The sequence below is a fragment of the Camarhynchus parvulus genome, chromosome 2, assembly GCF_901933205.1.
Source record: "Camarhynchus parvulus chromosome 2, STF_HiC, whole genome shotgun sequence".
Taxonomy (NCBI): Eukaryota; Metazoa; Chordata; class Aves; order Passeriformes; family Thraupidae; genus Camarhynchus; species Camarhynchus parvulus.
The window spans coordinates 86,263,693-86,291,457 of record NC_044572.1 but is presented as its reverse complement, the minus strand read 5'-3'; the positions used below and the strand labels follow the sequence as shown (position 1 = coordinate 86,291,457).

The 27,765-nt window shown below is 37.9% G+C and overlaps 1 protein-coding gene across 2 annotated transcripts in view; it reads left to right on the top strand.

Moving 5' to 3' along the window:
- Nucleotides 1-27,557, top strand: part of TMEM245 (transmembrane protein 245) — a 78,844-nt gene extending 51,287 nt beyond the window's left edge. For both annotated transcript variants that reach the window (XM_030967966.1, XM_030967958.1), the window contains 4 exons: nucleotides 15,815-15,915; nucleotides 17,219-17,393; nucleotides 19,523-19,717; nucleotides 20,733-27,557. In XM_030967966.1, coding sequence (XP_030823826.1) covers nucleotides 15,815-15,915; nucleotides 17,219-17,393; nucleotides 19,523-19,717; nucleotides 20,733-20,778 — 517 coding nt within the window. In that variant the 3' untranslated portion in view covers nucleotides 20,779-27,557. The remainder of the gene's footprint in view (nucleotides 1-15,814; nucleotides 15,916-17,218; nucleotides 17,394-19,522; nucleotides 19,718-20,732) is intronic.
- Nucleotides 27,558-27,765: the final 208 nt, after the last annotated feature.

Below are 27,765 nucleotides of genomic sequence, written 5' to 3'. Positions count from 1 at the left end.
ATGGTGCATTTGGAGTGGTGCATTCATCTGTGATGACTGGAATCATCAGCTTCCACCTGTTAGCAGCTTGAAACACTAACATGCTGGTAATGTAATAAACTGGATTTTATATAAGGTGTTTAAGTCATAGTGTACTTTTTCAAAAAAGTTGATGGTCTGGGCAAGGTGAACAGACTTCATGCTGAATTCTGTATAGCAATTGTCTCTTACACCACTACTTTCTGTGTCATCTTGTGTATGCATACAATACATGAGTGGGCTTTAAACTGGAGAGGTATTGGAGCTGGTTTCCAAACTCATTGCTAGGTGTTTGCCATTTTAACAATGGCAAGTTTGTATTATGTTGTGTAGGATCTTGAACAAGAATGCTAACTGCTGTAGTCATTTGAAATGAAGGGGCAATTCAGGTAAAAAGCAACAGATTTGGAATTCTGCCAAAAAGTTAATAACCTTTCTCTTGAGTGACTGCTATTGAGTTTTCATTGATCACATGGTTAGTATCTCAGTTCTGTCTTTTCTGAATAGTGTGAGTGGATTTAGAAACTGATACGAGTCTCACAAATTGTTCTCTTTAGCCCAGGGTAGAGGCAAACAGTGTGGAAAAGTAGGATATGGTTTATCTGGGCATGGATGCAATGTGAGGATGATTGTATTAAATGCAGTTACAAATTTACAGGTGTGTGATACAGGTGACCAAAGGTATTTCTCAGAATTGGAGTGGAGGAAAGAAAGAAAATAATTTTAGAGAAGCCACAGGAAAAGGAGTAGGAAAGAGCCAGCATGCATCAGTAACTTGCGAATATGATGAGAAAAAGCCAATGTCTGGAGAATTTGGACAATGTGGAATGGGAAGCAGGTTGTCATACACAAGGGACCTCGGTCTGTGTATTCACTTAGGTAGCCTGAATCAGTCACTCATATTTGATTGGAGTAGCCTGTACTTGGTGCCTTATTTGAATTCTTTGGAATGATTCTTCTGAGATTTTCAGAAGTTTCTCACTTCTCAGTTATACCTAAGGATTTATCCTAATGATTCTCAGTTAGCTTGCATTGCACTCAAAACTTATTGTGATCTTCAGTATGTAAATATGGCAAGTGTAGTAACAATTTCTCATCAATTTATGCGTGCCCAATCTGTTGTCATATGAAAATCAATTGCTACTTCAAGCCCTTTCTTCTGTCCCAAAGTAGCAACTATTCTTTCTTTTTGGAGATGAGTTGTTGCTGCAGTGGTAGGAACCTAAAAATGGCTTCTTCACCTCATCTGTAAATGGCATGCAAAGTGGAGAGCAGTGTTTGATGGTAGGATGGAAGAGGCTCCATTGGTGCTATGAATTATTGAAGAGTGAAACATCTGTAGTTTGCTTTCATTATTAGATTATGACACCATTACACAATATGCATTCACCCTCAAAATATCCATGCTTTCAAGTTGACCAATGTAGGGGGATACAGTATGGGTAAATGAAGGTGGTATAGAATGTGATCTTGTCCCCTAAAGAGTTGCAGCTGAACCAATTACTAAAGATTAGGAGCAGGCCTGATCTTAACAGGCCACACCTGTAGCCAATATACAAGTGGTATAAAAGAGTGGATTGGTGAGAACTGGAGTCAGATGGTTACTGCAAGGACCGGGAAGAGTCAGGAAGAGTCCGTGCCTCCTTGATGTTTCTTGCAGGCAGCTTCTCTAAGCAGGAGCTGCCTGCAGCAAACATCGAGGAGGTATGAAGCTCTGGCGATATGGAATCCTTGCACTGTAATGATAATAGAACTCTTGATATATAAGACAACAGACCAAAAAGATTCAGTTAATAAATCTCAAAGATCACCAGCTGTGTTCCAGCTCCCACCACCCTTCACCAGGACATACCATGTGCACAAAGCTAAGCCAGCATCTAACTAGTCCTGTCTAGAGGGCAGGGATCCTCTTGGCAAGAGATAGACCTAATCTCTCTGTTGCTCATAAACCAAATGACGTAAGAGTAATCGTCCTCCATGTTGCTAGTCACTTCTGTGCTCTTTTACTTAAAATATGTTTGTGAAAAGCACTAGGAAACTTGGATGTAATAAAGGAAGTCTGTTCCCTTGTGTGCTTTGCCATTTATTTAAGAGGAAAAGAGCAAGAGGGGAAGAAGAGGAGGGCAATTGGCAGCTTGTTTCTGTTGAAATCCCTTAATTTAAAGATGTTACCCAACAAGCTCTTAAACAAAGACCTTTTCTCATTTCAGTTTCTCTCATCAGAACTGTGCTGTGGTTTTTATTTTATAGAATATAAATAGCTATAAGTTTTATAAATACTTTTCTAACTCCTTTGATGGTGAATTTGCAAATACAGTGGCAGTTCTTTGTTCACACAATTAGATTTATGAACTGTATAGGGGTAAGAGCAACTTTCCAGGCTGCTTTGAGCCAAGTGTTGAATCTCACTGTTTCTGTCAAAATACCACAGATTATAAATTTGAACTTGAGTAGTGGGAAAAATAGATGCAGCTGTGGTGATGCTACAGGAGTTTTGAAGAAGCTGAGTGTAATCCAAGAACTGCCTGCTGCAAACCATGGGATGAATTGCCCTGCTGGCCTTTGATAGGAAATTTATTTATCCAGGATGCCAGGGAAGCAGAATGCCAGTAGCACATATCAGGTGGTGGGATTGAGCAGGGATTTGACTAGAGCATCATGCTATGCCTGAGCCAAAAGCTTGTTTGGCAAACCTAGTGGTACAAAGGCAGAGCTGTGGAAGACAGATCACTTGGAGGCACCAGCCAGCACAGCTCCACCAAGGACAAGTTGTGCTGAGAAAAGCATGAGCCTTTCTTTGAGGAGGTGACTGTCCTCAAAGGAGGACCAGGGCACAGCAGTGACTGACATTTGCTCTGACTTCAGCAAGGCTTGTGACAGCCTCCCACAGTAACCATCTGGGTGAGCATGGGCAGGAGAAGGGCATGGCTGTAGGAGCTCTGCTGTGTGCTCAGCAGGACACATTCCAGCTCTGGGAATGCTGCTGGTGGTATGTGACTCAGGGCAGTGATGGGGTGATGCTGGTGATGGTCTGGAGTGAGGGCTTGCGTGATGGTGGGCGATCACCTTCTGCATGGCTATGGGTGTCCATTCCCATCTGTGGAAGGCAGAACAGCTGATGGGAGTGTCCCTTGCCAGGTGGGGAAGGCAGCAGCTTGATGGAAGGAAGGTCCTCCTCTCTCCAATCCTTCAGGCTTCAGGCCCCTTTTTATGAGGGACAGTGGGAAAGAAGGGGCCGTGCAGCCCTTGACAGTCAGCAAAAGAAATCTTTTCTACATCTCCCTTGGCAGTGGAAGGCAAATGGCAATGTAAAGAATGATCTGCTGCTAGTTTGGTCTTTTCCTGTGTTGTGAATGTGACTGTAAGCTGGGCATTTGCCTTTACCCCAGATATGTGCCTTTGTACCAGGCAGTGCTGCCTGCCTCCAACCAGATGGGAACTGGCGGGGTTTGGACTATGGAACAAACAGATTTGCAAATTGGTCATAAACCAGTTTTCCCAATTTTGAGTAACTTTCATCCTGAAAATGCTCCTATGATGTTAGACTAAACACTTGTGTGTGCTTTGTTGTCACACATTGCATTTGTGTCTCCTCATTGTTTGCATCTGTGGAAGGCAGCATTTAATCCACAGGGAAGAGGAAAGGTCAGTAGTTATGTGATGACTCCCTAAAACACAGTAAAAAATCTGGGAGTAAGATTACTACTGATGGCATATGTGACCACAGGGATTTCTGACTGATGTATGAAGTACTGGTTCTCTTTCAAATCAACCAACTAATTCAAAATTCCATGCTGGAATTTCATGTGCCCATGCCTGTAAATGAGGTGGGAAATAAAAATTTAGCAAAGTTATAATCATTCCAAATACTGCTAGTGACTCAGTAAAAGAGCTTATGTTCTCTATGGTTTTGGTTCTTCAAACCAATTGGTGTATCTGTTTTCTTTTTTCTTTGGTTTGCAATCTCAGGTTGTTCTCAGTCTGATTCTAACTTTCTTGGTGTGGCCACATTTCATTACTCTTTTTTAATTCTTGATATATTCTTCATTTGTCCTTTGCATTTAAACCCTCCACAGTTCTTTTTTTTTCCTTTTTTCTTCCTTTTTTATTTACTTTTATTTTTCTTCCTTTCTTTTCTTTTTTGGTTTTTTTTAATCCTTTTTCCATATTACATAAATGGATATCAGGACAAAAATGTGATGAATTACAAAGGGGTGATATTTTGTCATGTGTGTGAGTCTCCCTTGACTGACAGAGGTGATTAATTGCCTGTGAATATAGTAAATACATGATTTACTTCACTGAAACCACTTAAAGTCAGCCATAGGAACGAAGAAAGGGAAACAGGGAGGGGCCTGATGGCTGTGGTAGAAGGTTTATGCCAGAATAGGAAATCATTAGGAAGATGACTTGCTTTAGAAACATGAGGACCACTTGGATGAGTTTACTGTATTTAGATAATTTTAATTCCCAAGAGTAGTTAGTGATTTTCTTCACTGTAACTATAGTTAATGATGTAGTATTTTGAAGTTTTGGGAGAATCATTATCTGCCCATAACAGTGTGAGATTTGCTTTGTTCAGAAGGGTTCCGTAAAATAAAGTTGATTCATGAGTTACCTACTTTACTGCTTAAGTAGGAAAATTAAATTCTTTCCCCCTGAGCTAGGGAGGGGGTGCTCTTGTCCGGATTTTTATTTTTGTTTTGTTTTTGTCCTGAATGGATGAAGCAGTAAGTCTCCAAATCACGGATTTCCAAGTAGTAGCATGCACACCTTTGCCTGAACCATTTTCCTTTCCCTGAGCAGCATGTCGTTCTCTTCCTGAATGCACCATACCCTTGTTCCCTGAAGCTCCCATTCTGCTTGCTCTGGTGGAGATATTGCACATTGCTAAGTTGCATGTTCTCACGGCCTCAGTGCAATTTAGTGTGTGCGATACTTTCACATGAGTGCATGCACACGGGTATGGCTGTGGCTTAAAGTTACTGCAGCTTTCAGTTTTGGTGGGGCCTGATTACATTGTGACATGGTCTTAAACCCAGATCAGTGTTTTGAGCGATGCCTTAGAACATGTGTTAGTGGAAGTTTGTTCAGTAACACCAGGAAGATGAGGACTGTTTGTTTTCAATTTGAGAAGGGTTATCATTATTTGCTTCATTTTCTTCATTTGCCCATGCACACCTCAAATTTGATCAGATGTTTCGTTGGCTATAAAAAAGTTACTTAAAATACTTTACGTGTTTCCAAAGAGGAAATTGTTATCCTTAGCTGTAATTGGTTGGAAAGTAAAAAAAAATTGATGTGAAAAAAACCTAATAGTGTCTTGATGGATGAAAGAAGTTCTTAATTTCATCCAACTTTTCAACTTTTCATCCAAAATTTCATCCAAAATTTCAACTTTTATTTATCAACATCTAAAGAGATCTGTAAAGAGCTAGCATGTAAACAAACAAACAAACAAAACTCTCAGCTGTTTAAACATCTAATTGGTTTACTGTGGCATTCTGGCAATGATTATGGAGAAAATGAGACAATGATACAATTCCCACAGAAAACAATAATCTTCCAGCATGATAAGCTAATGCTTAGAAAAGGCAAGATGTGTGATCTCGTTTGTTTTACTGCAACATTAATAATTTCTTTCAGATTAATTTTTCAAAGAAAACTGTTAACTGATTTTGTTTTGACACAATTTTGCATGCAGTGAATGCTCTCTAGTAGCAGGAGTTACTTCTTGCTGAAATGGTATGTCACAGGAATGCATTTAATAGGACCTTAGTGTAATTTTTCAAGCTTTACATACGGTGTATGTTAATGAGATGGGAATAGAATTGAACAATTGTCTTAATGACTCTGTCTTAATCATGAAGCCAATGGCATCCAGGCTTGTATCAGCAGCAATGTGGCCAGTGGGAGCAGGGCACCTGTACTCAGCACTGCTGAGGTTGCACCTTGGGTGCTGTGTCCAGTTCTGGGCCCCTCAGTATAAGAAGGACATTGAGGTGCTGGAGCAAGTCCAGAGAAGGGCAGTGAAGCTGGTGAAGGGTCTGAGCACGAGTCCTATGAGGAGCATCCGGGGGTGTTCAACCTGGAGAAAAGGGGTCCTGGGGGGACTTTATCACTCTCTACAACTCCTGAAAGGAGGCTGCAGCTGGGGAAGGTTGGCCTCTTCTCCCAGGCATGAGAGGAAACAGCTTTAAGCAGTGCCAGGGAAGATTCAAGTTGGACATTGAGAAAAATTGCTTCACAGAAAGGGTTGTCAAGCATTAGAGTGGACTGTCCAGGGAGGTGGTGAAATCACATTCCTAGAAGCATTTAAGAAACAACCAGACGTGCCATTTAGTGCTATGATTTAGTTTACAGGGGTCAAAGGTTGGACTTGATGATGTTGGAGGTCTTTTCCAACCTAAATGATTGTATGATTCTCTAATGAAGTAATTGCCTAGTCTAAAACTGGGAATAACAGACACTTATTTTTTGTTTTTCATTACACTGAAGAAAGGAAAGCTTCAGTTGAGTTATTGGAAAAAAAGTAGAATGTGGTCTGTAAATCTGTAAGAGTTGCCACATCGTTTCAGTACCTATGCTGAACCAAACTGAAAATAACCATAACCTTAGTGGGGTAGATAGTAGTATTTTTAAGCTACCTATTTTAGTAGCAATAAACACATGACTTGCTCACACCATTTTTTTAGTCTTAAATATTCTCATATTTGCAAAAAGAACCACCCTAGATTTGTCTTTACCCATATTTCCTTTTATATAGAAAATATTTCTTAAACACAAAAGATGTCTGTGAATTGCCTTATGTACACATGATTTCAATCAGTTATTCAAAGAATATTTCAAAGAAAAATGGATCTTCAAAGAAAATTTCAGAAAATAATTTATTTGCTCATACTTAATCTTTAATCTGAAATTTACATGAAACTATGAAAAAATGTTCATGATACATATATAATTTTGGTGAAGCATGTCACAGTCTGTAAATTTAATCTGAATTTTACAGTTTACTGCCCTTAATTCACAAGATTATCTAAGTGATAACCTAACCTGATGCTGAACCAGGCAGTTCTGTTCTCTCTGCCCTGCAGGCTGGGATCAAGCACATTGAGAGGCTACTGAGGACTCCTTGCTTTATGAGGGACAGTGCTGATACTTTGCCATTGGCTTCTTTCCTATTGCAGATGGCATGTTTTGTGTGTTCTAACAGTAGTTTGTCCTAGTGCATATTTTTAATGTGTAATTCTCTGGTTGTCCAGTGTTTTTTAAGACTGAAAATAATTTGTAAACATGCAGAGGATGTGGGTTAGTGCATGTGTGAGTGGGAGCACATTTAAACACATGAGCAGATTTTCCTGCAATTTTTAATGTAATTACACTGCATCTTAGGTACAAGTCCCTTAATTATGTGTTGCACTTAGACTTGTATTTACACACTACTTTTCTTTACTATAGCAACTTTTTAAAAGTTACCTATATCTCAAAACCCAATATTTGAATGATTAATTGGTAATAACATAAACTGTACTAGTAAAGAGAGTGATGCTTAAGTTACATCTGGAATTTGGATCAGCCATTAGTTTTTCTCTTTGCTTCTAAGGCAGGCTAACTGGAAGGGATGGAAAGAAAAAGGTTGCTGAAAGACTTAATTAAATATATAGGAAAAAGATATTCCATCAGGTATTTCTGAGAATAAAAGTGTAGTGTTAGAATTATTTTTGGTATACTGTTGCAGGGTTCTATGTTTGCACATCTGATAATTCTTTATGTGTGTTAAATGTTGCAGTATATGGTATTATAACCTTGGTTAGATTTCTGCTGTCTAAAATACAGATCTACTGTAGTGTAAGAAGACAGCATGAAGTCTGATATAAACCTTCAGGATTCCCGATAATTCAAAGATTTAACATCACAGTTTTAGCTTTTCAGTCTTTCAAGTTATAAGGTCAATCCATTGTTTATTGTCTCTATCAACATAAGCTATGAAATTGCTCCCTTCTTTATGCTTGTGTTTCATAATTTTACAATAGGAATAATCTGAACAGCCTAGGAGTTCCTAAATAGAAGACTGCAGTGGATCTCAAGCAGTATTGACTCAAGACAGCTGTTGCTCTCATTAATGAACTTTTCAAGCTTAAATGGCAATCCTAAAGAATTTACATCCTTACAAGTGATGTGGAGAACAATAAATATTAATGCCAGTGCATGCTAATAATAACTAAGCTGAAGGGAAGAGAGTGCGTATCTGAACAGCAAAATATTAAAGGCCATGGGAATGAGAAACTAACCTCTTAAAAGCTGAAGTTTCTGCTATGAAATGAAAGAATCATAAACTTCAGCAGATAGAAATAGGCATAAAGCACCTAGAATAGGTGCTGAGTTGGATTCATTTACTCAAAGCTCCATCAGCTGGTATTAAACAAAAGTATAATTTTTCAGATGTGACAGGAGCAACAAGCAGTCAGAGGGCTGAGGGGATGACAAGGGGTACTCAGCAACCAAGGCTCAGGTTGTTGCAGGGAGGAGGTAAATTGATGCTGTTTTGCTTATTGCTGTGAAGGTAAGTAGAGGGAATCACATTGTAGAACCTTTCTTATGGGTGAGCTTTCTTATGGAAAGTAGAATCTCTCGGAAATTACAGTGACTGTAGAAGAGCTTCTAGAACAAAACAGATTAAATGAGCAATAGCAAATTGTTGGGAATGACTGATAAGTCACTACAGAAATCTCAGGGGCAAAATTAAAAAAAAATTCTTCCAGGAAACCCAGGAAGTACAAACTTGTAAGCTGGATGGGTATTAGTACTGTAGGGCTTAGTAGGAACCAGCACCTGGTGAATATGATGTAGTTGCAGAGAATCAGTGGAGTTTTCACAGAAGTTCTGCCTCATTCCTCATGTTTTTTGAAGTGTGGGCAAGCAAGACCCTTAATAAGTTCATCTGTGTGCTATGTTCTACCAAAATTTAATAAAGGCTTTTTACAGTATTGCTTTCCTGAGACTTTCAAGGATATGGGATATTGTCTTTATACAGGAAGAGGGTAGGTTTAAATTAGATATAAGGAAGAAATTCTTTACTATGACAGTGGTGGGACACTGAGACAGATTTCTCAGAGAAGTTGTGGGTACAGCAGATTGTATACAAACTCAGAAGACAGCAGTGTCTGGGAAGTAAAGTGACTGATGAAATGTGGTGTAGATGACAGTGATGCATGTGGGGGAGAACCAGTCCTAACTTCACACATAAACTGATTACTGCTGCTGTGCTGACTCTCATCACTTGGGAGCTATATTTTATGGTACACAGGCTAGCTCAGTGCTTGGTAATACTTAAAAAACATGTGCCAGGCATATCAAATGTTAAGATTTTTTTACCACAGACATAGAAAACAGAAACGCAGAATAGTACTCCCATTGTATGAAACTATGATTTTCCTATACCCTGAGTTACCGTGTGCCATTCTGGTTCCTGAATCTCAAAAAGCCTGGAGTGCAACAAGACTGGTTAGAGAAATGAAGGCATGCATCAGTTTGTCTGTGAGGAATGGCTGAAGGACTCTTCAGCCTAGAAAAAAGGATGTTACACAATTGAAGTTTGTAAAATCAGGACCAGTGTAAAAAGGATGACTGAGTTGGACTGTCTATGGTCCCTTCTAGGATAAAATATTTGCATCACCAAAAAGTGACCAGGCACTTCCAAAAAAATGCATTGGTTCATGGAGCAGGCAGAAGAGCATGGAAAAGATCTTGCAAAGAACACTGGAGTTGCAGCAACTTGCAGGATTGAACAGGAGGACTAAGAAGATACATTAATTGAAGATTAATTATTAGAAAGCCTCCATGAGGTTCATAATATCCCCTGAGGTGGAAGTAGAGGTTGGAAGAATGCTCAGGGGCTATTGTTAAAGAGGTTTGTCTATTTCTTTTCTTCCCTTAATATCTGCTTCTGGACTCTGCTGGAGATGGGAAGCTGGCTAGACAGATCTTTGGTCTGAACAAGTTTGCCTTTTTTTATGTTATGTTCCAAGATCAATTTTAAGACCAGTGCAGTATTGCACTTAGTAAAAATTGTCTACTCCCTGATAAAAATCTGGAAATGTTAGAAATAACTGGTCCTTTCAAATGTGCTTCTCAGAAGAATAATTGTATGCTTACAATTGCAGATCAAAGTAGTAATTAAAAATTATTACAAAGGCATTTTAAAGAAATATATATAGAATTTCTCACAGAGTAATTGTTATTTTTCACAGCATGTAGACATTTCTCTGTTAGGGAAGAAAGTCTGTGTGCCACTATGTATTTCAGAGTTGTTGCCACACTTTAATGGTGTTTTGATAAAGTCATTGGAGCCTTGTCCTGCCTTGGGAGGTGTTTGCAATATTTGCATCAGTTATGCCATCTGGAGGAACCATGCTTTGATAGAAGACTCGATCACTTTATCTGATTAGTGTCATTACTAGCCTGCATATGTTGGAGCTGTTTTGTTTAGTTGTATCATTCATGAGGAAGGATTAATTTCAGCAGCAAAACTGTTGAAATCTTGTCATGGAGTCATCTCTGAAAGTAATTTGCATATTTATATTGCTCCTGAGATGATCTTACTCTGTCAAGAAACGCTTCCTGCCACTTCAGCTTTATTCGTAGCTGGAATCTGTCTTAGTGCACTTAGCTTACTTTCATTTTAAATTTGAAACTGAAATATAAAGAGGGTCACTTTTCATCCCTAAAAGAACAGAACCCTTAAAGAGAGTCAAAGAACAACTTAAGAGGTCTTTTTCAAAAGGACTTCTTGAAGTCATTTCATTCTTCAGTGTTCACCTGGTGATCACTTGAAATTTGGGGAATCATTGTGGAAGAAGAATACTTTGATCTTTTCAAAGACAATAGCTGTCACTGGCAACTTGTCTTTTGCAACAGATCTTGGTGGTGTGTGAAGAAAGTAAGTTCTTTGCCCACCACAGAGAGTTCTTTGGTTTTGAAGTTGTGGTGACAGCGAGTGTTGACTTCGGCTGGGGCAAGATAGCACTGATATGTTCTTGCTCTCCAGCCATGAGTGCACTGTTCTTTCCTGGTGGGAATGCAGCTATTTAGGTCACTGCTCGTGAGTTGGCTGGGGAGTGGAGACCTGAGCTATTTTGTTAAAACTAACCCATCATGTAACCATTGTCATGAATTCACTGTAAAAATGAAAAAGCTGAATTCATTGTAGAAAGTGTCGTGGCACTTTCTGTAAGCATTGTCATGAACCATCGTGTAACCATTGTCATGAATTCACTGTAAAAATGAAAAAGCTGAATTCATTGTAGAAAGGGTCATGGCACATAATGAAGACTGTGCTGGCAGGTAGACAGAGGGAGGTTCATCTAGGACAGAAGTGAATCCTTGGAACAGGGGAATGGAAGGGCTCCTTTCCTGGGACACTTCTGAGCTAACCTGTTCTGAAGATAAATTGTGAAACCATGCTGTGAAGTTTTGAATGCATTTCTCTTATACTTTGAACTCTCTTTTAAAATGTGATGGTTGTATTCCCAAGAGAAACTGAATAGCTGAGGTCTCTTAAAGCATCATTTTGAATTAGTCAGTTCTCTGTACAGAAAAGTTTGCAACAAAGATGTAGTACAATCCTTTTAGTGTCTACTGAGAGAATATGGGAAAACACCAAACATCAGTGGTATGAGGAAGATGACAAAAGAGTGAAATTTTCTTATTCTATTTATTATTCTTATTCTATTTTTCTTATTCTATCTTATTCTTATTTTCTTAGTCTAAGAAAATAAGAAAATGTCTTTGGCTGAGGGTGTTCCCGTTACCAAGCTTGCATTTTAATTGGATTATAAACTGTTGTATCGATTGTAAAGGGTTTTGTAAGGAATTTAGAGAAACACTATTTCTTGCAAACTTTCCAAAGATGAATAGCCGGGTTTTTTTCCTAGTTTTTACTCTCATGCCCATTCACAAGCCAGGGTTCATATGCCTGTTCATATAAATTTAGTATAATAACCAGAAAATCCCTCTTCTGAGCTTATGATATGCTTACTCTAATCTTTCTGGTAACTCAAATTCTCTTTATTTCAGCCCATATGCTCTTCTTTCCTCCAGTGTTCTGGGAGCAGAAAGATCTAGAAAATCAAATTAACTCCAAGGTCAAAAAATCCATGATCTGAGCTGAAGGGCTCTTTTCAGCTGGGATTGCTGCAGCATTAGTTTGAAATTTTTGAAATCTCATTGTGTCAGTAACAGTGAGCAGACTTTACCTGCAGGCTCTGTGAAGTGCACCTGAATTCAGGTGGACATACATTTGATATAAACTACAGTAGTTATGAAAGGAATGCTCTAGACTTTTTATGGCCAGTCTGTAAAAGAGAAGAAAAAATTCACGAAACCATGAAAAGGTGGCCCTTTCCCTTGTAGAGTCTACAAGCAAATCACTACCTTAGGGACAGAACTTAGTAGAAGGAGCTTTTACCCAAAAATAAAAAAAGTAGGCCAGCTGTGCTGAAGCATTTCACAGAAGTTTCTTCATTTTTAATCTGAATAACACATAGCATGACCCATGTCCTCTGATTTTTATTTATTTTAATTTTGCATGCTTTTCAAAGCTCACTAAAATGGAGTATGTATGTCTGAGTATGACTTGTGCCAAGTTGGCATGAAGTGCTCATAAATTACACATTTGCAGATGACAGCTCTTGCAGGTAAAGTGGTTCATCCAGATACAGTGCCAAAGTGAGACGTGAGCAGCAATTGGATTTTTTGATTTCTGAATCATTCAATTACTCTTGTATATAAAAAGAAGCTGTATGTGTGCCAGTAATGGATTAAGAGATGAAACTAACTTACTGTCATAATTACACCAGGAGGGGTCTGCATTTTACAGATGGTAATAAATTCATCTGGCACTGGCACACCCACATTAAGGTCTGGTATCTCAGGTGCAGTGTAGCTGAAGCAAACTGCTGATAAGATTCTAGTTAGTGTTTTCAGAATTTTTTTTTTGCTGCCTTAACCATGAAACAAAATAGGTCTGAATTTCCAGACTTTGATACAATTTTTAGTTTTTGTGACAGTTACCAAAAAGTAACAAATACGAGTTTTCAGAGAGATTAAGGGTCTCATGGTCCACAGGAAGTAGTGCCAGGAAGTAGTATCCCCTGTGCCTTTGTTATGTTTTTATGACTTCAGTTGAGGCAGACACAAACCAGGGGGAGGGAGAGGAGGAGAATGAGACTAGGTGCAGCCTCCTCTCTCCTCGTGCTTGATCACTGGCACTTCCCAACTTCCCAGCACTCTGAGGTGGCTTCTCCTCTCAGTGTATGAGTTGTGAGTGTTAGAAGCACGGAGCCACTGAGATGCTGTACTGTTCTACACTCTGTCAGAGGGATGCACTGTTTGGCCTTGGAAACATATTATGTGTCAACTTGCAGAATGACATCAGACCAGGACTACCTGTTAGTTCTGGACTAGTTTTTCTGTTGTTCTACCTGTGCATCTGACTGCCAAGTCCTTGAGCTGAGACTAAGAAAGCAACTCATTTTCTAGACACATTCAGCATTTTTTTCTCCTGGGTTGCTGTCTCTCTTTTGGTTACCATAATAGCACTGTCATCCCTTCTTCTGTAGTCTCTCTGGGAAAATCTAAAATGACTGCTTGTAGGTGGTTATTTTAATTTCAGCAGAAGTTGATACTTCACATATTTTTCTCAGGCTAGAAGCTTGTCTCATCTCTTGTACACTGAAATGTAGTCTTGGTGCATATGTATAGAAAATGTTAAAACCTTTTTAATCTTACTACAGTACATAAAATTTCTTTTTGCAAAAAAATAAGGAGATATTCAAGGACTTATAGTTTTGACGACTGTGATGTGTTTGTGCCACAGTTTCTGTTGGATAAGAAAAAGATTTGCTTGAAGATTACTGCACATGTTCTTCTTAGAAAGATATTATGCTCCTAAGATACCCTCAGAAGGAGTAGACATGAGTTAAATGTCACAAAAAATGCAGAAAATTAAGACTTTTATGTAGCTGAAGTATGAAAGTATCTTGAATTTTTAATGCAAACTCACTTTTAGCATTGTTACTGTGGCCTTGGGATTTTCTTGGCTCGTTGCCAAATTTTTTTTATGTCTGAAACTTCTTTTCTTATAACTTAAATACAAGTGAGTATGTCACACTTCAAAATTTGTAGATTTTATATATTTTGGTCTGACTTTCCATTTTAATATAATGAAAGTTCATCTAAACTGAGAAGTATTGAGGCTATTTTTACTGATGCCACCACATATTTGTAAATGTTCTCTGCCTTTCTTTTTGCACCATGTAATTCTTGCCTGTCAAAGATTAGACTTGTTATTTCAGGTCAGTCCTTAAAGCTTGCTTTTTTCTTTATTTTTCCTTTCCCTCTTTTGGAGGGGAAAATGGCTGACAACAGTTATTTCTGGTTAGTCTGTTAAGAGAATCTTACATTTTGAACAGTAGTGTTGATATGTGAAGTTTATTATGCACTCATAGCTTCCAGTGAATAAATTTTAAATAAGATTATTTTGATTCTGAAGTCATGTAGAAATCTAAAAGTGAGCCCTTAGGTAAGAAACAAGGCAAAAATATGCACACTGCCTACAGGAATAAAAATTAGGATAGTGGCCAAAGAAGCAAATACTGGGAGTCTTGGACTTCTTGGTAGCTCAGAGAAGATTCTACCTAGTAATTTAATATCACAGAATCACAGGTTTCTTTGCTACAAGGCTTTATAGAGTAAATGGAGGAAGAAAACTATGCTGTTACAGACTTTAGATCCAGAAAGGGCATGTTTTCTGTCCCCTTCAAACTTTACTGTTGTATGGCTTCCTGACCTCTTTGCCCTGCTGCCAGAGTTCCCAAAACTGCCAAGACACAATCACTGTGAGTTATGGGAATTTACATGGATGGGAAATTAACATCAGGAAACTTCACATTTATCTTTTCTAAGAGGGTGCATGTGCCACCACTTGTGCAATGATGGAACTGTTAGAACTCTTGTGAGCTTTGGGACTTGGTTACTTGGATTTAAGCTGAATTAGTGATTTCAGGAAACTTGGCTTCTCGAATATGAGTGAAAAACTATTACAATACAATAATGAGATGTAGCAGTTTGAGATTATGGTTTTTGGTAGACCTAAGGCATGGTTTTCCAGTTCAGTTATGGGATATTCCACATGTGTACCTGCCCTAATGCTGTAAAAATGTCACAGCACTTAGCTCCTGTTCGCTGTCTCATGAAGCCGTGATCATGCTTAAGAGAGGACAACTTTGGATTCAGTCCTGTTTCAGCAGGATTGAATTAGGTTCCCAGATTTACCATTTGGTTTTTATTAATGTAGCCTAGAAAGCAGCCTAAAAACTGGGGGGATCCAGTGAAAAAGGGCAGGTACAGAAATGTAAGCCGATAAAGAAAATGAATGAACACCTAGAAGTGGAAAAGAGGAAAGAAGAAGTACTTTGTACGTAGAATGGTACTGCTTCTTGTAGAAAAGAGGTTATTTTTGATGGAGAATGTGGTCTGATACTTGAGCAGTTTCTTTCAAGGAATTTATCCCTGGAACCCATTGTTTTTTGTGTCTAAATGCTTTTAATTATCTATGTGGTTAATATTTATTCTTCTCAGAGGGAGCAGGTGTATAAAGGGTTCAGTGTTACATTTTGAGATGTGTTATTTGTGGCACTGATGGCTTTTCAGTTATTCAAAGCAACCTGTGTATCTTCGTAGTTCTTGGAATCCTCTTGCTAATAAAAAATTAACGGAGTTTCTTTGATCATTTTAGAGGTGTGTTTGATGCTTCCCTCAAAATGGCTGGGTTCTATGGACTCTACACTTGGCTGACTCACACTATATTTGGGATTAACATAGTCTTCATACCATCTGGTAAGGATTTGAGCAATTATATTTATAAGTAACATTATGTAATTATTAATTCTACAAAATCAGAAATATTAAGTGTTGCTGACAACCTTAGGTCTGATCTTGGAGAATTTGGCTGTGCAAAGGGTGGAGAGAAGGCCCTGATTGTTGTCTTACCTTGAGCCTTGCCTTTTTCTGTTTTCACAGCACATTCCCTGCCACCTATTTTACTTCTTTCTGTTTCGTTTGCTAGATCCAATTCCTTCTCCCTTGTATTCAGTCCAAGTATTTTCAGGTTTTAACTTTATTCTACCTGTCGTGGCTTCTGTTTCTTTCACAGTTGACAGGTGCTGATTTTTCAAGATGCCTAAATGCAGGAAGATGTGGTATCATGGAAATGCATGATAAAGAAATGCTTCTTAGTATCATTGTCTGTCTGTATTACCAGCCTCTGGTTTTCTTTTATTGTTTAATCCTAGTTTTGGTAAAATGGCTGGACAGTTTCTCAGAGAAAAACCTCCCCTGTTCCTCTATGCCCTTCTTTCTCTAAAAAGAATGATAATAATAGTAATTGCAAAATGTTTGTATACAAGGAGGCATAAGGGAAAACTATGAGGCAACAAACCCCAACATAATGGGAAATGGCTGTATTGTAAAGTGTAACCGTCTTAAGGGCATTGTTTGTCACTAGACCTATTTAGAAAGTAATCAGTCTTACTTTTTTCACTTACATGCAAAATCTTAAAGGTTTTTGCTTTCTGGTTAATGAGACAAAAAAACAAAACCCTACCCCACTTAGTCGTGCTTTGTATTCTGTTTATAATACAGGAGGTGCATTAAATTATAGTGACAGCAGATCTGTGTTGCTTTAGATTACAACAAGTCTTTGTTATAAGCAGAAGGGGGTGCAGCTGTGTGTACACATTTGCATACAGAAATATATGTCATAAATCTCGTGTTTTCCTGCTTTCTCACTATTATGGATGCCTGCAGGAGATGCAGTAGGTTAGAGTGAGACTTAGGTTCATTTGCTTTTTTACACAGTAAGAAATGTACATGATTGGTATAACTTCAAGTTCTTCTAAACTGATGCCTCTTAACTCCTTATGACTGTCGGTTGCTGAAGCTCTTCTGTATGGGGAATGTTCCTAAACCACAGCTATAAAACACCAAGAGCCTCATGTGGCACTTCTTCAATGCTTTATTTATAGCAGTTGATGGAAGGGGGACTTACTGGTGTGGCAAAAGTGTCAGAATGTAACTGTAAATATATTTGTGAAATATGTTTCTGTGATCTCTTTTTCACTTCTGCTTCTGTGTGCTCTAGCATTAGCAGCAATCCTTGGAGCAGTGCCATTTCTGGGGACATACTGGGCAGCAGTCCCTGCAGTCCTAGATTTGTGGCTTGTGCAAGGACAGGGATGCAAAGCTCTTCTGCTCTTGGTTTTTCACCTCTTGCCAACCTATTTTGTAGATACAGCAATTTATTCAGATATATCAGGGTAAGTACATTGAACACTTTTTAAAATTAGCATTGTAAAAGTGATTGACAATCACTGATGCCTTTAATTAAACTCATTTTTCTGAAGCATGCAAAACAGTATCTTCAAGCTCAGGAATAACCTCATAGTAAGCAGTTTTACTGGCCTAAGTGCCTTCATTTTCCCAGGCCACTTTTCTGTGAGCTTTGACACTTCAGAGGTCTTGAACTCAACATCAGCAAAATGAACTGTTTCAGTTGGGTTGTTAGAATTAGTTTATGTTTTCTGTTTATCTAATTACTGGGTAAGGGTGTGTAGCATTTTCTTTTTATCTCCTAATGCCAGATAATGCTGCAGAGGAGAAAAAACCATGAGCTATTTAGCGACCAAAAAAAAAAATAGAGTTACTGTAGAATAAAGTAGTTCGCTTCCATGTTGTCAGAAATTAGTATTTTTGTTTGCTAAATATAATTACTGAACTGAGAGTACCTAATGATAATATGCCATATATTAATGCTAATTTTCATAGACTGTGCCTCTAGTTATTTGGCATTAATTAAACCTAACAGGTGAAGTATAATCAAATTACATTTTTTACAACAATAAATCATGGATAAATTTAAGGTTAGTAGCTATTTAAATAGCCAATAATTCTTCTGCTTCCTAGAATACATTTTTTTTTTACTGTAGGGGATACAAACTCTGTTTACTGTCCAGAAAATATATGGGAGAGGAATAGATTTTCTGACAGTGGAGTAAAATTGTGTTCTTCCCAATAAACTGAACAGTGAGCATCATGATGTCTTGCGGATTAGATTAAACCTATTTGAAATAGCTATAATTAGGTTATGCAGGGTTTTCCAAATGGATTACCTTTGTACTGTAGTCCTATTTCATTAGGTGATCTGTTGTTTAATTTAGAAAACTAGACAAAAGAATGCCTAAACTGATGCAAATGCTGGGAAGAAATTGAAGTTTTTAAAGGTTTAGAAATTAATAATGTCTATTGTTGAGAAACATAAAACTTCAGGGCACATTTGTCTCCTCAGGAGAGCAGTCTGGTCCTGCCAGTAGGTTAAGTTTGATCTGGGTGAGACATGATTGAGGTGTGTCAGATTTAATAGATAATGTTTCATGGCCTTGTTTTGCACGTGGTTGTGTTGAAGGTGAAGACTTAAAATTTGGGAGTTGAGTAGAAATCAGGACCATGGTAGAAACCTCAGGAGCTGCTGGAGCTCTGAATTGACTAGCTGGTATTTTCTATGTATTACAGTCAGAATTTAGAGGAACTTCCTGGGAATTGTGTGCCAGGTTTCAACTGTAGTTTTTCTTCTACAATTTCATATTGCCATCATTATTTTAGGTATAAAGAATGAAGAAAGATGAGCAGGCTTTGTGTAAATGCTGTTGGTAGGATTCACATTTTGCATCTGAACACAGGTGCAAAATGTGAATCTGAGATACAGAAAATAAAAATGGCATGGTTTGCTTGCTGCCATAAGAGGTCTTATCAAAAAGTTCTTCTGGCCCCAACTTTCCAGTAAATATTAATATGTTCATTAAAATACGGTTTTGTTTTTTGTCTGAAAAGGTTAAAAGCCAATGATGGCAAACACTCAATCTGAGAGGCTTTTTTATAACAAAATGAGAAGACATGGCTATTTCTTTAAAGACTTTATGCTAACAGTTCTTTAAAAGATGCACTATTATCAGCTAACTGAATGGCTTTGCTCAGGGGTCCTCATATTACCTGTTGCTAATTGTGTTAAAATAAACTTCAACAGCTCTTGACTATAGAGCATGAACAATCTGTGTAACCAACCATCTTTCCACTCTCAAAATGGAAGTGTGTTTACCATTAAGTCCTTCAAACATTGTTCAGCAGATGTCTGTAAGGGAACTACTGCGCTGTGGATCTTACCAGCATTCCAGGCTACAACAGTGTTTGATCTGTTGTGCAAATGCAGCAGAGAATACAGCTTGGAACCTTTGTGCAGTCATTCAGACAGCAGTTTATAGTGTAAATATGGGTAGCTATAGCTAGCTGGGTTGTTTCCTAAGCTTAATAAAACTTCAGTATTAATTCACATTTCTTAATTGATAATGATGTATTTGTTGTTCTTAATTTAATGTTGTTGTTCTTGTGGCAGAGGGGGTCACCCTTACCTGACAGGCCTTGCAGTAGCTGGTGGAGCATATTACCTGGGACTGGAAGGGGCCATCATAGGACCAATTCTCCTTTGTATACTTGTGGTTGCTTCCAATATATATAGTGCCATGTTGGTGAGTCCAACGAATTCTGTGCCCACTCCATCACAGGCGGCGTGGCCACTACAGATTTATCGGTGAGCTGTAATCCCTTACTTGTATGAATTGTGTTTTCACACACATCAGTGTACCTATTCACAGCTGTAGGGAATGTGTGCCTTGGGTTTATGTAGTAGTGTGTGGGCATTGGAGTATTTGAAGAGGATTCAGCTGTCCCATATTCTAGAAATAAAAGGTATGGCTAAGTAAAGAACTCACTGGAACATGTATATGGGAAGTGTTTGTTTAATGTCTCTCAGCCTCTTACAGAAAGCTCATTTAGAAAATTTGCTTATAATACCTTTATGTCCTGTAATTTATATGTTGCTGTTGTGCTAGGAGATGATTGAACATAATTTTTAAACTCTTTATTATGGATGTCTAAGAGTTCATTGCCCTTAAAAAAGGGCCTGCCCCAAATTACTTCCTTTTTATGTCCTAATGTACAATACTGCAAAATATAAACCTACCTAGATTTTAAAAAATATTATATCATTATATGCCATTTTTCCATTAAAAGTATTGTCTTTAGTAATGTCATTATTGAAGAATTATGGAATATAGAAATGTATCTTTAAACTGTACAGTTAGGACTGGGATAGTAATAATAATAATAATACAATTAGGAATAAACTCATAACTGAATAAGTTCTTAGAATTGTAAATCACATTGTGACAATATTAACAACAGTAGCTATTTTAATGTTTCTACTGTCTTGTTAAACTATGTAGGTTAGCTCATTATACATGTATTTTGGAGAGGATTCTCTGCTTGTCAGAAATAATTCTTTGCCTTATTCACATGAATAGTGCTGTCTCCTTTCATCTGTGTAATTAAGGAGAAAAACTGCTAATTGGACCTGTCTGTAGTCTCTGGCTTGTAAAAGTTACATTCCCGTTGCCATTCCAGAAACAGCTAGAGCTTCCAAGTACACAAAAAAAATCTTCACGTGTGTTTGGTTCTCCTTTATTTTATAAGAAACAATTGTTTAGAATCACTGGACAGATTTGTGTCTTACTTTTCACTTTTGTTTTCCTCCCCCCATCTCCCAGGTCACCTAGAGAGAGTCCCGAGGAGGTGAAAATGTCTGCAGAGTGAGGGAGGTGCTGGGCTGTACCTCTGCAACATGAAGGAATTGCTGTCTTCTGTCTTGGATTCACAACAGCCATGGATGGCCTTCTGTCCCTGCTCAGCTGTGCCTGGGGGCAGCTCACAGGGAAGCACAGACTGGGTTTTAGGAGAAAGCACTAGAACATCTGCTGGCCTTACGTTATTGTGCACTTTGCCTCTTCCAGAGAGATTGTCTACTTCCCATGGCTTTGCTTACCAACACTCAGTCAGCTGCCTTGTTGAAGACTTTGAAGACCTTCTGTCTTATCAAAAGAATAGTTGAGAGGACAGGTACATCCACTGGAGTCGTTATCTTATCTGCTGAAATTACTAACTTGGCTTTTATTTATTGGGTTATTTGTCTTATTAAACTATAGTAGCTTTAAAGAAAGCTGTAATTCCAAAATATTTATTTTTAGGCAATCTGGTGGCAAAAGAAGGGCAAACCACTCATTGTGAAATGAAAGTATAATATAATAGTTTGCTTCTCCTCAAGGTGTTTCTTTATAAGCTTCAACCATCATCTGTAACTCATGATAACACTTAAATATTATTCACTTACACGCACTGAAATTAAATGTTGTTGGAGACTGGTATTTTAAAAATCTTCCTGATATTTATAGAAATGCACACTGTTAAATGTGAGTTTTCCTCTTACTGAGACAGGAAGACTTGTTTAAATAGTTTAAATCTTGCCCCCATTTTCAGCAAAATCTGATAATGTTTTGCTGCTTATCCACCCTCCCAGTGGAGTCGTCTTGTCAACAAAATTTAAGCAAAGGCCTTAAGTGTTTTCAGACAGTAGTAATGTAGGATGGTCACATCTCCTTCCAGTAACTGGAAGAAGTTTCATGGGGATTGTTTAATGTTGGTTTTCAAATGCTGTGGCTGAGTTCCATTCACTTTTTAAACAAATTTTACTACCAGAAAGAAAGGGGAGAGAGCATGGATTTTGGTTTAGCTTATTTGGGGCTTTTTAACCCTGTAAGCATCTGGCCACATATCTTGCTGAGATATAGGATATATCTTAATATATTAAGGTGCATCTTATTAATAAGCAAAGATCCTGAATATGTAATTTTGCTTAAAATGCAGCTTTGGTGACATTTAAGGCCTTTTGTATTGATTGTCAAAGCATTTTGACACAATGGATCTTTATAAATGGATCCTTTTTGTAAATGAGAAGTGGGGCTTTTTGGTAAATATTTCATGCTTGCACAGCTTTTCCACAAATCCAGTGAGGCCCTACTACAAAGTAGCAGATGCACGTAACCAAAGAACCACCATTCAGTTTCCAGTAACTCAAATTGATTTCAGGGTTTGACTGATAATGAGTTGTACAAAATATAGGCATGCCTTGTATTTATTGTTGACAGTAATTCAATGCTTGAAACAAAGGGATCTTATCCAGGGATAAGGATGTCTAAGATAGGTGCACAGACAGCTTGCAGATGTTTGTTTTACTTGAGTTCTGGGTGTGCTGACAGATTTGGAAGGTTCTTTCTATGATATCCTATGTATTTTTACAGTGTTTTGAAAAATACATTGCCATGGAAGGTGATTGGAAAGCACTCTGGTACTGAGTAAAGAAGAAAGTCCTGCTATAGGTTTGCAATAAATAGGCTGCCTAACAAGACACAAATACTCTGCTCCTCAGATTTTCAAAATAAGCTGCTGCAATTTTACTGATAAAATTGTATGTTTTAAATGAGAGGGGTTAAATATGCTGTTTGTGCACACTTGCAGGTATGTTCTTGAGGGACAGACTTGGGCTTAATTTAGTAGGATGACTCAGGTTTATCAAAACATGGAAACATACCATTTAATATTTTAAATTCTGGAAGATCTACACATCATTAACTGAATAAGAAGAATGTGTTGCTTGAATCAAGTATCTGTTTCATCTCCTTGGTTTTGTGGCTTATGAAAAAGCTTATGTGAAACACATTTTTGTAATTGTTGGGGGCTAGGGTGGAGGATGTGGGGAAACCTCAGGCTTTACTAAAATACTCCTGCAACTTTCTAACCAGGTGGAATGAGACCACCATGATATTTAGGCAACTTCTTTATTGTATTACTTTTTTTTAGTTCACGGTTTTGCACTGAATTGTTGTGTTCTTGTTGTAGCTTCTTGTAGACAGTATTTAAAGCACCTCTTTGCTCACTGGTCAAGACATGTTTATTGTCCACATTTAGTATCCCGTTTTCTGAGACAATCTTTCATACTCCTGTGGTACTCGACTTGGTCATTTTAGAGTCATTAAAATGCATTATTTTGTTTGGGTTTAAGTTATTTTCTTCCCCTTCAACCAATTGCCTTAGATCAAAGAAGGGTCTCTGCTGTGAAGATTAAAACCATGATTGAGACGCCGTTAACTTCAGTAATGCAAATGAGTAAAATCACCTGGGAAGACATATTGCTGTTTTGAAATGTTCCTTTTCCATCGTGGAATCCTTTTATATAGAGAATTCACATCCAATGGAATGTTGTTTAGTTTGTCCTCCTTTGAAATGAGGCTTCATTTTGATGCTTTCTGTTCCAAATTCAGGTCAGACTTGCCATGAAGAGCCATCCATAGTACTTGTAGTAAATGCAGTCAGTAAATGTAGCTTCAGGAGCTCATGCTGTGTGCTGTACCTGATTGAGGAACCAACTGAACCATCCTGGTTCAGTAATGGTGCAATAACATATACTGCCAAAAAGAAAAGAAAAACAAGGAATAAAACTTCCAATAACACCTTCTTGGAATAGGAAATAATCACTGATTTTCACCATGTTTAGAAAAAAACCACCAAAACCACAAAATACCACCTTATGAAAGAGCATACTTTGATTATTTTGGTTTCACGTTTAGCAAGTGTCTAATTACCAGCAGAAATAGAAGACCTTGTCACTGGGTATTTAGCAATCTATATTATTTTCTGAGCAGACTCAGCCTTTTTAACAATGGTTTAGTATAGATCAGTCTTGAAAATAATCAAACTGGTCATTTTGACATCTGGTCTTTGAAAAGTGCCAGTTCATGAGTATATTGCCTCATCTGCAAAAACAACCAGCTGTTTGGTGGGATAAGATTTTAGTACATGGATTGTACCTTTCAAAAAAAACCAGCTCAACCCACTCCCCGCTCCAAGATCCCAGAACAACCACTCAACCAATAAACAAAGCCCCACCACTCTCTGCAGTGTGGTTTTCTTAGGAGAGGCCATCTTTTCTATAATGCTTGTAGGCAAGAAGTTGATGGTCTTTAGCTTTACTGTAAACAGTCATTCCAGGAGCAGGTACTTACGAAGTGTATTTAGTACATTTAGTGTTCAATAATTTAGAGTTCAGAAGGGAATGCTTATAGTAATGCAAAACAATGTGGTCTTATGGTATTGTGAAATTCAGCTGCGGTGGTTTTTATCATTCTCCTTGGGGAATTGCAAACAAGTGTAGTGCCAAAGGGCTGGTGCTGTTTCTGGCCCTCGAGTCTGAGTTAGCCTTTCCTTCCTGGACCTTGGCTGAGCACTGCTGTAGCAGAGCTGGCACAGGTGACTGTGTCGTGTTAGCTTCAGGTCACTGTACATACTGGCTTAATTGGATCCATCAAGGAGCAAACTGCAATGGGCAAGAACCTGGCACACATTCATTTTGCCATACTTAGTACAATATGTTGGCTTTCAGCACAGGTGCACCATGACCAGCTGGGAGCAGAGATGACTTATTTTGAAAGACTGCTTAAAAAGAAACAGTTTAACATTATAATAATACATATGATGCACATTTTTCAGAAGTTAAGTTGATACCCACATGATATTTCCATGCACAGTGCTGTGTGTGTGTGTGTAGGTACGCTTTGGCTTGTCCAATTTCAAGCTCTGTGGGGTTTCTCTTAAAGACACAGGGGGAGGAGATAGACTGGGTTTGTATTTTGTCAGAGATTATTGGAATAGGAAATCCATAATCTGTTTAGTTAAAATAAGATTGTTCAGGGAAAGTTGGATGCTGTATCCAGTATTTTCCATTGTGGGTATAAGCATAACTTTTGAAATAGGTGTATAGCTGCAATGTTCAACATTGTTTTTCAGAAAGCCTGAATAAACAAAACTGGATGAAATTGTTCTCTAGTAAAAGCAGCAGCTGAGTTGTTATGCTGCTGATCCCTAGCACTAGGGATACTGCACTGTAGCCTTTCCTGTGGACCTGATCCACTGAGGCTGGAAAAATACCATTATTCTACTGAGATTCCATAGGTTTGCATCATTGGTAGTGGGTGTTTCCACACCTGCCTTTATTCAAACATTGAGTTTATATTATATTGACTTTAATTTGTCACTGTGGATGGTGCCACCTTAATGGATGCTACCTCTGGAAGTGGCTACAATTTCCTCTGAAGGTACTGAAGGATGCTGGGGTTGGAGGTAGCATTCATTAGGTTTAATAGCATTCTTCTAGAAATGCAGTTGCTTACCTTGAAGTTTGCAATTTTGCAAGAGAAAATTGATTTGCCAGATAATCTTTATTGAGTGTCAGCTGACATCTGTTAAATCCATGGATGCATCATCTTTATAAACTCTGTATTGATTTGTATTTCAAAGGGTTTCTTCTTAGTTCTTACACTTATTTCCTACACTTTTTGCTGAAGCCAACTTCAACAATTTCCTTATTATTTCTATATGTACAAAACTAGAATCTCTTAAAACTCTTAACAAACATTAGGGAGACTTGATCTTTGACCTGGTATTGTCTATCTGTCAGTTTTACTGAGGTACCTTAATGTAAATTATGGTAAAATTTTCCAAAATTTCTTTTAAGTGATAAAATCGGAAATGAGAAAAAAAAACAATGTGGAAAATTAGTGTTTTGAAAGAAACAATGCCAAAAGTCATAAACATATTCAGGGATTCTGCATTGGGTTTGAAAAAGTATATATTGATATGCAGTGTTATATAAATATTGAGAGTCTCTGTCTTATTCAGACTTTAACTGAAATTTTGTCCTAATTTTTTTAAGATACCTGAGAACAAAATAGTGCCTGTACCTAATGAAAGCAAGCAACATTTTCTATAATTCATGTTTACTTGATACAGATTGAAAAAGAGCCAAGCAAATCCTGGCAGCGTGACTACCACTGTTTTATTGTAGTTGATACAAAGTAGGGAAAAGCTGCTAGTAATGCATTGCTGAGAGATTGCTGTTCCTGGAAGTATTTGCACACATCCTCTAAAAAACTGCCAAAATAATTAGGTAATGAAATACATCTTCAATTCCCCAGACTTGTAAACTCATCCACACCTCCTCTGGTATCTTGTTTAGAATATGGTTTAGTACATGAGGGTATTGCTTCCATCCCCTTTCGGAATTGATTCCAGGACCTGAAGGCATGCTTTCAATGTCCATACTGAAATAGCATATCCAATTCAGGAAAGAAGTGCTAATTGGAAATAAATTCATCCTTGATCTGCTCTGCGTATGGATAGACTTGGACAAATATAATTCATGTTGCATTGAATTGAAGGTTAATTTTTTAATATAAATACTATTTGGTGGCACCAAAGCCAGGTTTGAGTGGGATGCAGGGCAGATTTGCTTGCAGCAGGGCGAATCTGCAAACTGATAAAGCAGAGTGAGTGCTCTAGCATCTATATATATATATATATATATGAAGAATTTTTAGAGTGATGTTTTTAAAACAAAAAGTTGATTTCTTCTCCTAGCCTCACTTCTTACCCACTGGAGTGTTATAGACAGTGATCCAATGAGGACCTAAATTCAAAAAAATGTTTATGGTATTCATGTAGACTAAATGTAAGAGAAATCACAAAGCCAAAAAGTAACCACACTACAGAAGTTCATTAGGCTTAAGAACTGGCATCTGGGCCATAAGGTTGGAAAAACAAAATCCCAGTATTTACTACTCTTCCTCCCAGTCTCAGCCTAAACCATAATCTTTCTCAAGTATCAATAAAAACTACTTTTGTGGTGTTCATAACCTACTGTCTGTGTAGATCAGTGTTTTCACTTGTCATCTGTCATCATGAGTATATTCAGCAAGCATTCAATTTGTTCAGATTGTTGCCTTTAAAAACAAATTTTCTGTGTTTTAGTGATGGTTGCATGGTTGGAAACCAACTTTTTATATCAGTAGTTAAGTTCTTACCTGTATACATATATATTTATATATGCTAGCTAGCATTTGATGTTTTGGTAAAAAGATGTGGGAGGGTTGGAGTTTTTTCCCCCTTGGTAAATGTCACCAAACCAAATCCAAAGAAACTTTTGACATCCTATCCTAAGACTGGCTACATCCTACTCAAACCTAACAGCAGATGTTTTGCATTACAGAGCACAGGTTGTTTTAAAGTGTGTGTTCCTACCAGGCCCTGTGGGGATTTGGAGCAATAACTTCTATTGTCTGTTGACACAAATTTTGTCTGTATGTGTGATACATCTTCAGAATGGAACTATGTTCAAAACTGATGTTATCAGTAATTGGGTTTGATAGAGTACCTGGTTGTACGTGTAAAATACTGACAATATAACCCCTTGGTCCATCTGTGGCCCAATGAAATGTGTAAGTTAAGGTTGAGAACTATTGTGTAGACTGCAGAGGTATTTAAACTAAATAATTTTGATTGTATGCACCAGTCCTCATCCTAATAAAAATGGGTTTTGTAGCAGGTTTAAGAAGCTTTTAACTTGATATTGTATTCACACTGCAGTCCTTTGTAAGCACAGAATGGTTAATATATTTTGAAATAAAATGCCATTAACATAAGGAGAACTGAGTTTGATTTGAATGATGGGCTCTTTGGAATCAGCCCCAAAGGCAGCCGTTAATCTGGTGAAATAACAGGTGTGCTGGAGGCAAAGCAGGATCTGCAGCCCCTGTGTGTAACTGATGTCACTCAGAGAAGCCATACTTCACTTTTCCTTACATTTTCTTTGGGAAAGGGAAGGACACAGCCTCCAGGGTAGCCGTGGCTCAGCTG